The sequence below is a fragment of the Strix uralensis genome, chromosome 5, assembly GCF_047716275.1.
Source record: "Strix uralensis isolate ZFMK-TIS-50842 chromosome 5, bStrUra1, whole genome shotgun sequence".
Taxonomy (NCBI): domain Eukaryota; kingdom Metazoa; phylum Chordata; class Aves; order Strigiformes; family Strigidae; genus Strix; species Strix uralensis.
Window position 1 is genome coordinate 69526537 of NC_133976.1, and position 14762 is coordinate 69541298.

The window sequence follows — 14762 nt, forward strand, 5'->3', positions numbered from 1 at the left end:
TTCTTGAACCAAGGAATAGAAACATTGCACAGCTTCTTGAAATTGTCATGTCTAAGTAGTTGTCTTGGCATTTCAAAAACATTTGATTTTTAAATTTTTTTTTAACAGTGGAAAATTGCATAAGGAGCAGGAAATATATTTAGCTTTACTCAACTATCAAATAGCAAGCGGTCTGTTTGCATATCACCTAAAACTCACTAAAACTTTTGTGCTTACTTAGCAGAACAAGCTGGGTGGTTCTTGGTTTTCTTTGAAAAACAGACAAAATTTCTGACTTCAGATTTTCATTATCACTTGATTCAAAATATAATTTTAAAGTTTTTTATAATTACTCGAAGTGGTGTTATGCCTTACTGTCGGCAAGTATTTAGTTATGAGACATGTTTTCTTCCCCTAATGTGAAGATCTGTTGTTCAGCTTCATTGCTACTTTAATACTTACTGTGTTATGTTAACTTCAAAGACTGAAGCTTTAAGTTCTAATATATAACCTTCCTTCTACTTAAAATGTCTGTTTCACCACTTTCATAAAAGTGGAGTACAAATAACAAGTATTGTCAGATTAAGATGTCAGAGGAGTAAAATAATTTTGAGGGAGTCTAAACCCAAGTTTTTTTCCAGATCTCACTTTAAAGCAGATAGTTGTGGAATTTGTCATAACTAGGGCTATGAAAAAAAATCACAAATGATAAAAAGGTATGGCAAATAGAATTATTTAAAAAGTGTTATCTTTACAAAAGTGTTTATGGGAAGTAAAGGAAGTGGGAGGATACTGAAAAGCAGTGGACATAATTTGTGTGAGTTTTTTGGATCTGGTCACTCTTAGAAAGCTAATCACAGGATAAACTGTTAAGCAGGGTAGCATAATTGAGCAATGGTTGCAGACAATAAGAATTAATAGCTTATAGGAAGTGTTGAAGAGCTTAACGGCACTGTGAGCTCTGCACTCTGAGTAGCTCTGGTCCACGCACGCAGTCACTGAAACGGAAGGAGGAGTGCACAGTGACCTGGCAAATTCTGCTGAGAAAATGAATATTTTTTTTTTCTTTCAAGTCATGGGACAATTTCAGGATGCTTCCCAAGGGTTGTAATTGCTAATGAATTGAGCAGCACTCAGCACAGATAGTAATTTATTGGAGAGAGCTGCTAAGTACTGCACTCCATAAAAAGTGGCTTAGAGCAGCCAAACACACTACCAAGTTGGATACATGATGTATTTGTGGGGATGTGCAGGAGAAATGGAAGTAAAATGTGGGTATGTCAGTAAAGACGTTTTGCAAGGAACAATCAAAGGTTTAAAAGAAATTTTTTTAAAAAGAGATGCTAAGCAAAATTACCAAGTATGTGCTCACTAAAGGCAATACACTTCCACACGATTACATTTGACACATAATCAATACAGCTTGGTTCTAGTTAGCTTTGCTAACTGCATCTCAGGTAGATGTCAGGCATTCCTCAGAAAGGTGTAACAATGACTGTTCTCAGTACAGAAGATCAAAAGCAGCTCGCACATCTCTTGAACTGACAGAAGTCTTTAGAGCTGAGAACAGAATTTGATTTTGATTGTGTTTTTCATGAAAGAGGAAAGTAGCAGAACATACGTGGATACAAAATACAGTATGTACTGTAGGTCAATGGCTGCTGCTTCTTTGTAAAACAGGAAGAGAACAGTTAAAGTGAGGCTGTAAGTTGACTTAGTGATCCAGAAGATAAGCTGATTATAAGGTGGCTCTAGTACAACAAAACAAGTTGTGCTTACTTTGGAGCTTTGGTTAGGTACAAATTTTATTTGACATACTTTTGACTATTTTGCAGAGTTAAAAGAAATCTTATTTCTATTTAATGACTGAGATGTAGAGAAATATTCAAATACTATATTATTCCTGTATGTATTAATGAAAGAATATTTGCCCATGGTAAATTTGAATAGTTTGTTAATTGTTTACAGACTTATGAAAGTCACTTTCCAGAGTCAATTTTAACTTCAATAGGCATGTTATTAAAGGGAAAAGGCATTCTTTTAACTGTTTCATCATAGCTTTTTCACTGTTATAGGAGGGGTTTCATTTGGCATGCCAAACTTTTGGGATGTTAAATCGGGCTTTAAAAAAAAAGAGGCTTTTTTTAGTCCCAGAATAGCTAACCAGGTTTTCTTTTGTGCTAACAATTGTGTTTTGTTTTGATAATGAATCTTTCTAACAATTCATCTGATGTTTCATAGAATATGTATCAAAAGGTCATTTCAAAAGTTCTATTTGAGAGAAATAAACTGAGGATTAAAATAAAGCATGTTTGACTATTGAAGTTGCCACTTAGAACATCTTGTTCACTTCTGTAGTAGATGTTGTTCTTTGTTTAGTCAGCCTTTTATTTCTAAAGCTATTCCTAAAGACCATTGTATCAATAATAATAGCTTTATTCACTAAATTATAAATTATTTGAAGCAATAGCCATCAGATTGCAATTGGGAAAAGTTCCATAACAGGTGTTTAAGGCATCACCGCGATGCAAATAACAACAATTCAGCTTGTTGATGCAATTTCTTTCCCATTTCAACCGTAATTTTCTCATAAGGTTTGTATTACATCTGTATTAAATTAATCTTTTAAGAGACTTCAATTCATATGCTGTTGTTTCTTTTCCCAGATCATTTCCCTCAGTAAGTGACGATAAGAATGAATGGACATATATCAAACACCACTCCTGGTGGATATGGAAGTTATTTTCCTCAAATGAAGTAAGGTTAATTTTCCTTTTATGGACAAAAAATAGTGTTGTATTTTCTTCTTTACGCTTTTGTTTCAGATAGAGCAATGATTATTAGATCTCACTGGAGTAATACAAAGGCAGTTTCTGTAAAAGAATATGCAGTTTCAAAACCATGTAACCAAACTGACAGATATAATCGGACTGATTTTTGTGTTAATGTAAGGTTAAACCTGTATTACTGAATGGAATCAACTGTAACAGAAAAATAAATTGCTGTAGCCATAACATACATTATATTACTCAGAGAGGTCTTCATATGTCTGAGATGTTTAAAGTTAGTTCTGAGTGAATGTATTTTTATGCATAAATGATGAGGCTGCCCTTTCCATCTGTGAGAAAATACTGTTTCCCAATAAACAGAGCTGAGCAACTGTTACCTGAAAGTGTTACTTTGCCTGAGATAAGAGGATGCTCCCTGTATCAGGAGCATGGCACTAGGTTCATTCGCAGCACTAATGAGAATTGACCTAATCCGATGCCAAAGAACCTGTATGGAGCAGGGCATCTGTGCTGTCATCTGCTTCTCATATTGTTGTCCCTTTAAAGTGAGTTTGTATATGGCTCATTCTTGTTTTGTTACACTAGAAGGAAGTTGGCTTGCCTCTTCATTTGTTGTAGGCAATGATAGTCCTTTTAATTCTTTTATGAAAAGCAGTTAAAATTGTTAATAAGAATTAACACTTGTGTATGCAGGAAAAAAACCCCAAATCCTACCAAGTCTTTGGCATAGTAATTAAGATGATGGTGATGATTATTATTAAGTGATTTTGATTACTTACATTATGGTAAATTCTATGTGTATACCACAACTCCATTGTGCATGGTGTTGTATTAACACAAGAAAAAAGAGCTCAGAAGGGCTTCCAGCCTAAGTGAAACATGCTTCATTATATTCATGGTGCGGAACAAATACCCAGTATCATTACCTCTGTTAGTAATGTAGGTAGTGTAGTCCTACATAAGGGGAGGGTTTTTTCCAATGCCCATTTCTGTGTGTCAAATACATCTATACAGAAGCTAAGCAGAAATGTTTTCTTCTAGTGGCTATGGTTCCCCAACATTTGCTCAAGCAGAGAAGGAGCAGAATTCAAGAACAAGTGCAAAAGCTCTTTATGGTAAGATGGAACAGTCTCTAAAGTTTTATGTTGTTTAAATATCGATAGTGATGTCATGGTGAAACTATTTTATGCATATAAATCTGAAAGTGTATATACATATACATGGGTGTGTATGTCAACAAAATTAACTAACAAAGTGATTTTATTCCTTCTAAAATGAACTAGGTTATCTAGAAAATGTTTTTATGGTTTACTAAGCAGAGAACTCCCACCTGCTAATTTTTAAGGCAGCAATGTATAAAGCATTTATCACAAAACTAAGAGTGATCCTATAGCTAAGGTATGCACCAGGGAGAAGGCATTCAGGGGTCTAGCTGAGCTATGGGTTTGATTCATGACCTGTGTCTCCCCCTGCCTCCCCAATTTTATTCCCTGCTAGCAGAAAAGGAATTTGCAATATGATTCTTGCTTGACACAAGGATTTCATGGAAATTAGATTTGATGTAACGGATTTGGAGTCCTATTTGGTCTGCTATTTTCAACAGGCTTTGTGACTGTCGAATGTGGTGTTACTTACAAATATCTAAACGTTGTTGCACTTGCTAACTACAAATTCTAGTATTTGTCTTGGCTGTAAAGGCTACACTGTAGCCCATGGCCAAATCACTGTGAAAGCAGAATGTAGTCATGTTCCTTGCCAGCCAAACTGCACTGTTTCCTGGTCGTCCACCTCCACTGTGAATACATCCTGCTGATAGCTGTGCTGATAATTGAAATACAGGCAGCAATGAGACTGAGAGACGTTCTGCTGTGTAAATCTGCGTCTGTTGTTAAATGCTCTTTGGAAAGTCAGTACAATTGATGAAACTGGAAGAACGAGGTTTGCAGCAAGAAGCCAGTCCTGTGCAGGACTCCTCACACCTCAGCCTGCTCTCCCTTGTTGCAGGTTAACAAACTGGAAAGATCAAAGAGCAGTGGCCAATAACTGCAACATCCCTAGTAGTAACTAATCTTTTCTCCCTACTATTTTCTGTGGGGTGATGGCTGGGAGTGGCCTTGGAGGTTAGGGGAGCAATGACAGGATGCTTTGTGGCATTCGAGTGGCATTAGCGTTGCCCTTGAAGGTTACTGTCCTTGAGTTTGGGTACTCACCCGTGAGCACATAAGAACTTTGTTCTATTGGTCACCGTGTTGACTTTCAAACTGCTTTGAAATTCATGAGGCTGAAAGCCCACAAAGGAGATTGGAGGTCTCCTAGCTTTGTATCCTCTAAAAAGAGAAGTGGTGTGAAAAAGCTGACATGGTTTGGTGGCTGAAGGCACTGTACTATATTAGTGTGAAGGTCTGCTTCTAGAAAAATCAGCAAAGACAGAAGTAGAAACCAGTTGAAACGTTTGTCATTTAAAAATCCTATTGGATGTGAATCATTCTAAGTTTAAATTTATCTTTTTTAGTGGTATTCTACAAAAGTCAGTCATTTGACATAGTATTAAAGGCAGGAACTGCAACTGAGGAAAATTCAGAAGTGATCATTTTAAACAGTGATTTCTGCATCCTGTATGGGTTAACTCAACAAACTGATTGTATGTGTTGACAGAAATAGTAGGTGGTAACAAAAACCAGGAAGAGACATTTCAAAAAAATTAGCAGATTCTTTTTTTATGAGACATTATGAGAGCATTGCGCTTTTCTTTTTCATTTTATATGATCATCATAATAGTTCAAGAGTACATGGTTTGAACAGAGTGGCAGTATCAGTGTCTTAACCATGTCCTTTAAACTTTGTGGTCTTTTAAAATAATACCTCTCTGAGCTTTTTCATATCAAACATGTGATGGGATAGTCATATGTCAGTAGAAGATGGAGACAAGTGAGTAAATTTGAAGTAATGTAATAGTAAACAGCCTTTTACTTAAAAAATACTTAATTGAATTCAGGTACTAATAGAAAATGCTTACCATAACTGCTGTGTGGTGACTCCTGTAAAATGAATTGTTGATCTTGGTTCGCTTCCATTGCTGGTAGATATATCACAAAACTGTAGCTGCAGTTGCCAGGAACTGAATGAATTAGAAGACTCAATTATCCTGGAGCTCCGAGTGAAGATCTATTGGCGCAGCTTTTAGAGAGGAGTTTGCACATTTTACTGCTTCTTCTCTGTTTTGTATGCATGAGGTACTAGGCTGTCAGTATCACCAAATGTATGAACTGGAGAAAACAAGGAAGACACCTAAAACCTTTCTCAAATTCAGGGTAATTATGGTTTTTTTTATTTTAGCAACCATCTTACCATGCTGTTGCGTCCCACGTGTGTCTCTTCTTCCTTTGTGATGTTAGGGATTTTTGTGCATGATGCCCTAGTAGGGGTGGGAAGCAGTTCATACTGCTGGAATTGTTAAAGCAATTGATACTACTGGAATTGTTAAAATCTGTTAAATATACTTATTATAAAATATTTTTTTATAATTGATTTGTAATTAATAACTAAAGTATTTTATTTGAGAACCATGAGAGTGAAAGCCTACAAAGCAGATTGGAGGTGTCTTAGCTTTCTTTTTATATTTGATATTATGTACATGTATATTAAGTGTACATATTTTATTTATGTAAATACATATAGCTCATGTATTTAATAGATTCATTTATAATATACATAAAATTTTACTGTAAAAGTAAAATGGACCATGTTTTTTTGTTTTGATAAAATGTGACCACATAATGTTAGCAGCAAACTTTGTCCATGACAAACTTCCTTTTCTTGGAAGACTTTTAAATGCCATTTGGACTAAAGCACCTATCCATGGGTATCAACAAGTGAAGAAGGTACTCAGTTTCTTCCAAGTTTAGCAAAGACTGAAAAATTATTTTTAATAATAATGTGTATATATGTGAGTGTGTGTGTGTGTGTGTCTACACACACGCATGTATATGTCATGGCATGAAGTTTATCTCTTGAGTCCCAGTGCTGAGGTGATTCATAATCTTTCAGTCCTTCGGTCATCAGGCAGAAGGTTGGCCACAGTGGCAGTGGGAAAGGAGACTGGAACTTTATTGGTGTTACAGACAGTTCAGTTAAAAACTAGACTGGAGCCATCACTATCTCTGATGTGGTGATAGCAAAAACTTCCTTGCAACTACCTTTTTTTTTCTGTGTCAAATAATCACTTTGTTTTCACTCCTTTTCTTCCTGAAATTATCTGTTTTCTATTTGCATGATAAATTTCTCACTGAGCTGGGAGGGAAGATGCCCTCTGTGCATTCTTATGGGGTTTATTTCATCATTTACTTCTTGATCATTCCATCTGAAATGGGTTTTGGCTCACATCATCATCTGTTGTTCTAGCATTAGCTTCTCCATCTGGCTTCTGCAGCTCTGCTCGTGGGGAGACGTACAGTGTCAGTCAGCGCCAATAGCCAGGGCTGTGCTGGGTGTTTGCCAGCAATTGACACAGTGTGGAGTAGCCCCATTTCCCAGGAGGAGTGACTAGTGGTTTGCTCCAAATTGGTAGATTATTATATGACACAGAATTGAAAGATGTTACTAAAATTGTCTTCACACTGCACATACTTCACGCCTTCGCATATGACACTAGAAAAGACTAAGTGTTTTATACCTTGTGTTTATACTTTTCATGGCTGTGATTAGGTGCTAGCAGTGAAATTGCATATGTGTTTTTGCACTGCTCAAATACCTCATTCAGAGCAACAACTGTAGTGTAATAAATTCAAGGAAATCACAAGCAGATCATAAACTAGGTAAACGAGTCCATTAAGAGAAACCATCCATGTAACATGCTTATATTATTTGATACTCAAATGAATTAAATTGTCAATTGACTCCTAAACAGTACACTTTCTTTGATAGCTAGTTCCGCATAGCCATCAGGGGAAGCTTGTGGAATAAATCTCGGAAGTGATAGTGTTTGCTTCTCTGAAAATGGTATTTGTTTTGACCTTTCTCCTCGGATGCATATGTCATGTCTCCTGCACTTTACTCTCAGTCTCAAGTTGAGTTTTTCCAGCTGCTGCAATACATTCTTAAAGGGGTGTCAGCAGTCAGTCCAATGCAAACCATAAATGCATGGTAGTAAATGAAGTATTGGGCTTTTCTGCTTGATGATGTGTAGTAATAATTTATACTGTCACTCCAGGATTCTTGGGACAACTTGTCAGGGAGACTCTTAATCCATGTCCACATGGATTGCCATCAGATTTCAGAGCTTTGTCTCTTTGTACACTGTACAGACATTTTCCAGTTTGGCTATGGAAGAGGAAGATGGGATCCACCATTACCCTTCTTTGTGTTATCATGACCATAGCATTGATACAATTTATTACATCTGTTCTGGGCAATTATTTGTAAGACATTGCTGGAAGTCTAGGCATTAGGATTCTTCATCCCTGTTTTAGGCTTTTAGGAACTGAAAATTTGTTGTGTCTAAAGGAATCATAGCCCTAACCAGCACCTTCTGTGCTTCAGGTCATCTGTTAAGACCCAGCCCGAGATCTTGTGCTTCTGGTAAGAATCTTCCCTACCTAGATAAAGAATTAGATTTCTCTTGCTGTGATACATTTCTCTGTGTGGTATTCTGGACAGTGGCACAGAGCCAGGCTATGGTAGAGTTTATTAAGCAGCTTTCCAATTCGCGGTATTGCTGCGCCCTCTTCCAGTTGGAAAATGGGTGAGACCTGACTATGTCAGGTTCTGTTTGTAGCTCTGCCTCAGTGGACCTTGGTCTCTGAAACTGTGGAATAGTTACCTTTCCAAAGTCTTTCAGAGAAGTAATTGGGAGAGCACAGAGTTCTTCGTGCAGTGAGGGCAATGAAAAGAATGAGCAATGGCAATCTTGAATCCTGTTTGTCTGTGTCATGTACTGTCTAGTAGTATTTTTGACTTGACTAAAACTCTTTTGTCAAGAGGTGGTTTTCTCTTTTCTGGTGTTTTGGATGCTTCCAAAACTGGTATGAAATCAATACCTTTTAACACATTTTGAAACCAGAAACACGATCCATTCCTGATGATTGGTGAATTCAGTATGTTCACAAAGACATGAATAGCAGTAGCATCTGTCCACATCAGACAACGGGAAGAGTATTAGTTTCTGTGGATCAATGTTTCTGCCTCTGGGTTGCGTTTGCTGTAGATTGTGATTAAGTATTTAAGTTTAGTGTCTTCTGCCATGATCCTTTTTTATTTTTTTTTTTTTCCTTTATCAGAGGGAAAATAATTCAGGTAAATTGTGTAGAGAATATCAGCAAGGTTTGAGCTAATTGCGGCATTAAGACTGAAGTGTGTTTTACATGTGGGATATAAGAGGTGCAGTAATTAGAGTAAATAGAAAAAACTCAATAGTTTTGATAGTTTTATTCATCCTTTGATAGTTTTATACATCCTATCTGGAAGTCTCTGTTGCAGAATTTCACTTTAGCTTCAATAACTCTCTTCATGCATGAAGGGACCCGTGAGAGGTTAAGATTGATTGGGAGGATTAGGACAGTGAAATAGAGCATACAAAACACTTTTTTTTTTTTTTTTTTAAGTGTTGGGAGTTAACCCCAACCAGGAACTAAGGACCTCCCCAGTTGCATGCTCATTCCCCCTGTCTCCTCCCTGCAGTGGGATAGGGGAGAGAATTCAAAGAGCAAAAGAAAGAAGAAAATGATGGATCAAGATAGAGACAGCTTAATAAGAGAAGGAAAATATAGGGAGGAAAAAAACCTGAGTAATGCAAAGGCAATCACTCACCATCTCCCACAGCAGACCAATGCCCAGACAGTATCTGAGCAAGGGCTACTTTGGAAAGACTACCTGCCAGTTGTATTGCTGAGCATGACATTATACAGTATGGAATATCCCTTTGGTCAGCTGGAGTCAGCTGTCTGTCACCACTGTGTCTCCTCCCAACCTCTTGTGCACCTCAGCCTACTCGCTGGGGCAGCAGAGTGAGAAATAGAGAAGGCCTTGGCACTGTTCAGCAACTGCTAAAACATTCCTATGTTATCAACACTGTTTTGGTCACAAATCCAAAACACAGCACATTACAGGCTGATGTGAAGAAAATTAACTCCATCCCAGCCAGACCCAGTACATTCAGTAATCCAGCAAATTCTGTTGCTTGTTTTCAATAGTAGGGTGTGAGTTATTTGCATTTAGAGATCATGTAAGCAATCAAATGGCATTTTCAGGGTTTTTGTAAATGCAGTTAGATTAATATTGATGAATAATAATCAGTCACTTTGATACGTGAAAGAGTTCAGGAGATGAAAGCTGCATTTCCAGAAGAATGGCAATGGGCAGCTCTAGAAAAAGAAGAAAAATAAGGAGCTGTATATAGATGAAAAAGACCATGAGAGTCATATGCTCAGATATTTCTGACTTGGAAATGGAAACCTGGAAGTGTTGTAGGAAGAGGCAGCAGACTTTTGTGTCATCTGGGTAGAGAAGGATACAGAACAGGCTTATATCAATTTTGCTAGAAGTTCAAGGCAGTCGATCACCTCAGCAGAAGGGCATGTAAAAGGGTTTGTGTCCTCCTTTCTAAGGGCAAGGTGAGAACTTGTGGAGGTTTGTAGGTAGAATGTGGGACATGAACCAGGCACAAGGAGAAAGTAAAGGCTGAAATATAGTTTTGAGCTACTGGCAAAAATGGGAAAGTGGATGCATTCTATGTTGCTTTTTTTTTTTTTTTTTCTCCTGTGTGTGTTATGTTCATGTTATCATGGGGGGACTTTATTCATTCTTCCTTCAGTGCAGTTTATGCCAGGCAGCCAAGAAAACCATCTCTCAGGGAGCCTGGGTGATTAGCAGCTGGGTTGACCCTGTATGGGAAAGGAGAACCACTTTCTAACTATTGAATTGTAAAAAGGTTGAAAAACAAAGCTTGAGGAAAAATCCTTCCAGAAGCAATGGAAGAATTTTGCCTGATGCTAGGGTACTTATTAGAAGATGTATTTTGAAGGGTGAATAATTTCAGGATGGAGCCATAGTATCTACTTCCAGCTCCTTTACAGCAGTGTTGACAACTGCTATAGGCTGCTACTTTGCTCATCCAAAACCCGTAAAAGTTGCAGCACTGAGCAGTAATTAAGAGCCTGTGAGGTATGCTCTCTTCCTTTTTTTGGTTTGGTCTGTAATTGCAGAAAGATTTGGGAAGTTTCCCCAGTTTTAGTTGGCATGCTTCACTGCAGAGTTTGGATTGCATCACTTTCTTGGACTCCCAGAAAAAGGACTCTTCAAGTCTGCATAAGTGACGTACATTACACGGTGTTTTTTGGTAGAATGGCCTATAAGATAACAAGAAACAGTGGTCAGTGCCCCAAGCCTGTCAGTGTTTAAGAGGCATTTGGACAATGTCCTTAATAACATGCTTTAACTTTTGGTCAACGCTGAAGTAAGTGGTCAAGCAGTTGGACTAGATGATAGTTGTAGGTACCTTCCTACTGAAATATTCTATTCTAAATGATAACTTGGATCTCTAGCAGGTTCTAATAATCATTCTAGCTGCAGTAAGAAATAGTTAATTAGGAATTGTTGCTGAACTCAGTATGGACTGTCAGTTGTTTTAGTGACCATACTTTTTGTTTATTAACACAAACATGGATTGACACTTGCTAACTGGAAATTTTATTGAAGTTCTTGTTACTATTCTTTGTAATTAAAAATACAGAACTGGAGGGGCTCTGCTTGGCTCTCAAGCATAGGCAAGCAAAGATTTTTATTAGCATTCAGAAAGCTCTCTCTCTTTTATAAACACTGTTGTTCTCAGCATGACAGTGTGTTGAAAACCTTCCATCATGTCTATTGTGAGTGTTGTGCTGCTCTGTGGAAGAGGATGCGTCAATCAGTGCTATGGATGGTTTTAGATACCCTGTCTTAACACAGGACAAAAACTCTGTGAAACAGAGCAACAAATCTCTTGCAAAACTTACTCTCTGCTTTTTAATTCCTTTGGAGCCTCTACACATGGCAGGATTTCTTTGTTTATTTAAAAAAACTCCAACTGTTATTGCTTGCAGGATTTGTAAATCTTACAGTGGATGTAAAATTTCTTATCCTTCTTTAAGTTGATATCATTAAAAGTAATATTTTTGTTCACCTAAAAGAAGATAATAACAATCAAAACTGAATGTTTGATGCATTGTTAATTGAAACAAGTGACTCTTTTTTTTTTTTTTTTTTAAAGCATATATTCTTTCTTACTGGACAGCATTTAACTATCATTTACAGTCCATAACAGAAGACTATTAGCTGATCCCCTTGGAGGTGCAAATAATTCTGTGGGGTTAAACTAGATACTGCTTTTTAATTCCCTTGTTTTGTTAGGAACAGATGGACTTTACTTCTTCAGATCATCATCCAAACAAAAAAAGAAAGGTAGCAAATCAGACAGTACTGCTTTACTGACTGTTTTGTTGGAGTGTGCACGTATGTGTGTCTATTGTGGTTAAAAAGAAAATCAACCAAAAAAATACTTTAACATGCTGCAAAAGCAGAAATAGTAGTTAGAGTTGGGATCAATGCAGATCCTCTACCCAGGGATTTCAGAATGCTTGATAATGAAAGACATCTATTTTGCAATATTCATGCACCTAGTTAAAAATTCTGATAATCCATGGTGTTTTTGAATTTGGCTGATTGCACTGCACACTTCTCTTGCTAAAGCAAGCTGAGTAGCTGCTGTACAGGAGCAGCATGGCTCTGTTGCATGAGTGATGTTTGTCATCATGGGAGGGGGGCTTCATGCCAGTGAGGGATTTCAGAAACTGTATTGTCCTTCATGAAAGTCACTGAGAACTGGGGAGATAATGGTGTAGTTATAAAAGGTAACAAATACTTCTAAAAGTGACACCTGAAAATGAGGGCACTGCTGTCTTTGTCAGCACCTGAAATTCCTGTATGAAGGAACCCTGGGCACAGAAGAGATTTTTACGGTGTGGCTTTTATGTTGTCTTCACTTCAGATCTCTCTATGTCACAGATCATGTGCTTGGTAGTAGTTAGCAATTTTTTATTTTTCAAAAAGTAACTTAACTTTCCCATCAACAGAATCACACACTTCTATTTTACCTCCAAGTATGATGAAATTGATGTATTTTGTATATACATCAGGTACCTTCCTTCCAAACAAAATCAAGCCACCTATTTTACTTGAAGATCAGAAATCAAGTTATTTAATGAAATGGACAGAAAAGAATTGTCTACTTGCACCTGTCAGCCACGTCACCTAGTGACTTTCTTCCTTAGACAAAGCTCCTGGTGTTCCACATCAGGCACTTCAGTAGTTATAGTAAAAAAAGAGAAGAACCTTCCAAATGATGCTTCCATTTTTTTTCCACTGAAGTTGAAACATTTTCTTTGATCTAAATTCATTATTTTGTGGTGGGGGTGTGTGTTGTGTCTTCATCTTGCTTTTACACTTCCCTCTCCTGGTTTAATATTAATCTATTGTATAGAGTAAAAGGCATGATGTTTCTGATTTTGCTGCATTGTGTTTTGTTAGCTGAAAAATATTTCTGTTTAGAGATATTTGGTGTGTATTTCTCTCTTTTTTAAACTCCTTTCCATGCATATTTCCACATTAGTAATTCATCAGATTGAATTCTTTAGGAAGAAATAAAGGATGAATCAGGTCTGTTTTGTGTGTGGCTTTCTTGTTTGGCGGATTTAACGTGAGAATTAAATGTATATCAGAAAATACTTTTGCTTCCAAGTGCATTCACACGAATACAGTAAGCCTGATGCTAGTTGTCATATTGCTACCAAAGTGGCAAGCCAGTGATTTTTAATAATCGGGATTCCCCATGAAGCATTTTCAGTCAGAACACTGCTCCCCCTTGGTGTCTCGACTCACTGTGACTAGATAGCTGTCCTTTGTTTGCACCCACTGGCTCTTTGTTAACATCGTTGAGGTAAGTATGATCCTTGTGCTGGGCTGCCTGGGGGTGAAGGTTTTTTCTGTTGAAGTACAGAAGTTAACAAAAGCTCATCTTCTGTTTTCATATATACAACTAGTCTCAAGTATCTCTGAGAAGCATTCAAAACAGCAGGATAAGAAGTTGAATGAATAATTATTCTTTCTTTTCCTCCCAACTCTAGAACAAAGAAAGAATTATGCACGAGACAGTGCCAGCAGCATATCCGAAACTTCACAGTATCACGTAGAGGTGAGATGAGTGATAAACCAATTACGGCTTTCAGTTACATGCAGTTATTTTTGCCTACAGGATTTCTGAGGATACATACACTTGAAGGCATATACATCTTCCAAAACATCCTGCCAGCCCAAGGTCACTTCAGAATAGATTACACTGAAATGTCTCAAATTCTATAGCTTTGCCATAACTAGCTGAAATTTTGATGTAGAAGAATGTAAGCAAAGTTGTGTGTAGTTTGGCAAATGGACAGGATTTCCCAGTGGGATATCAATTCAACGTGTTATGCTGCCCTGTCTCTGAACCTGGCTTGTTGCAAGGATGAGACAGAGCTAAAAAACCTTGTGCTGTTAGTGAGGCACACTGGATGATATTTAAAATGAATACTTTGATCAGTTATAATCAGCAGAGGTGACAGAATATTCAGAAAGAGCTGAACATTAACCCCTAAAAGCCCCAGTTAGTCTACTATGTAGTAGTTAAACAAATATATTCTGGCTGCACAGATTCTTCCCCAGTGTGAAATGCAAAGTATGTTATTTCCTGTCTTAAGCCGCTTTGCAGAATTACTGCATGTGCTGTCATATTTTATCCTGGGCTAGATATATTTAAATTATTCAGCAAAGTAAGCCTGGGTGCCCATATGTAGCCTGTTAAGCACTTTTGGATGCAATGCCTCATTCTGTTCTCTTACTTTGGCACAAACTTTCTCCCACTGACATCAGACCACTGTCATGGGTTAAGCCAAGTCTTCCAAATACCATAGATTCTCAGCTCCTTTTTGC

The 14762-nt window shown here is 37.4% G+C and overlaps 1 protein-coding gene across 6 annotated transcripts in view; it reads left to right on the plus strand.

Annotated features, from left to right (window-relative positions):
• Positions 1-14762, plus strand: part of EPS8 (EGFR pathway substrate 8, signaling adaptor) — a 141182-nt gene that overhangs the window by 82824 nt on the left and 43596 nt on the right. For all 6 annotated transcript variants that reach the window (XM_074871519.1, XM_074871520.1, XM_074871521.1 and 3 more), the window contains 3 exons: positions 2646-2736; positions 3810-3883; positions 13922-13989. In XM_074871519.1, coding sequence (XP_074727620.1) covers positions 2675-2736; positions 3810-3883; positions 13922-13989 — 204 coding nt within the window. In that variant the 5' untranslated portion in view covers positions 2646-2674. The remainder of the gene's footprint in view (positions 1-2645; positions 2737-3809; positions 3884-13921; positions 13990-14762) is intronic.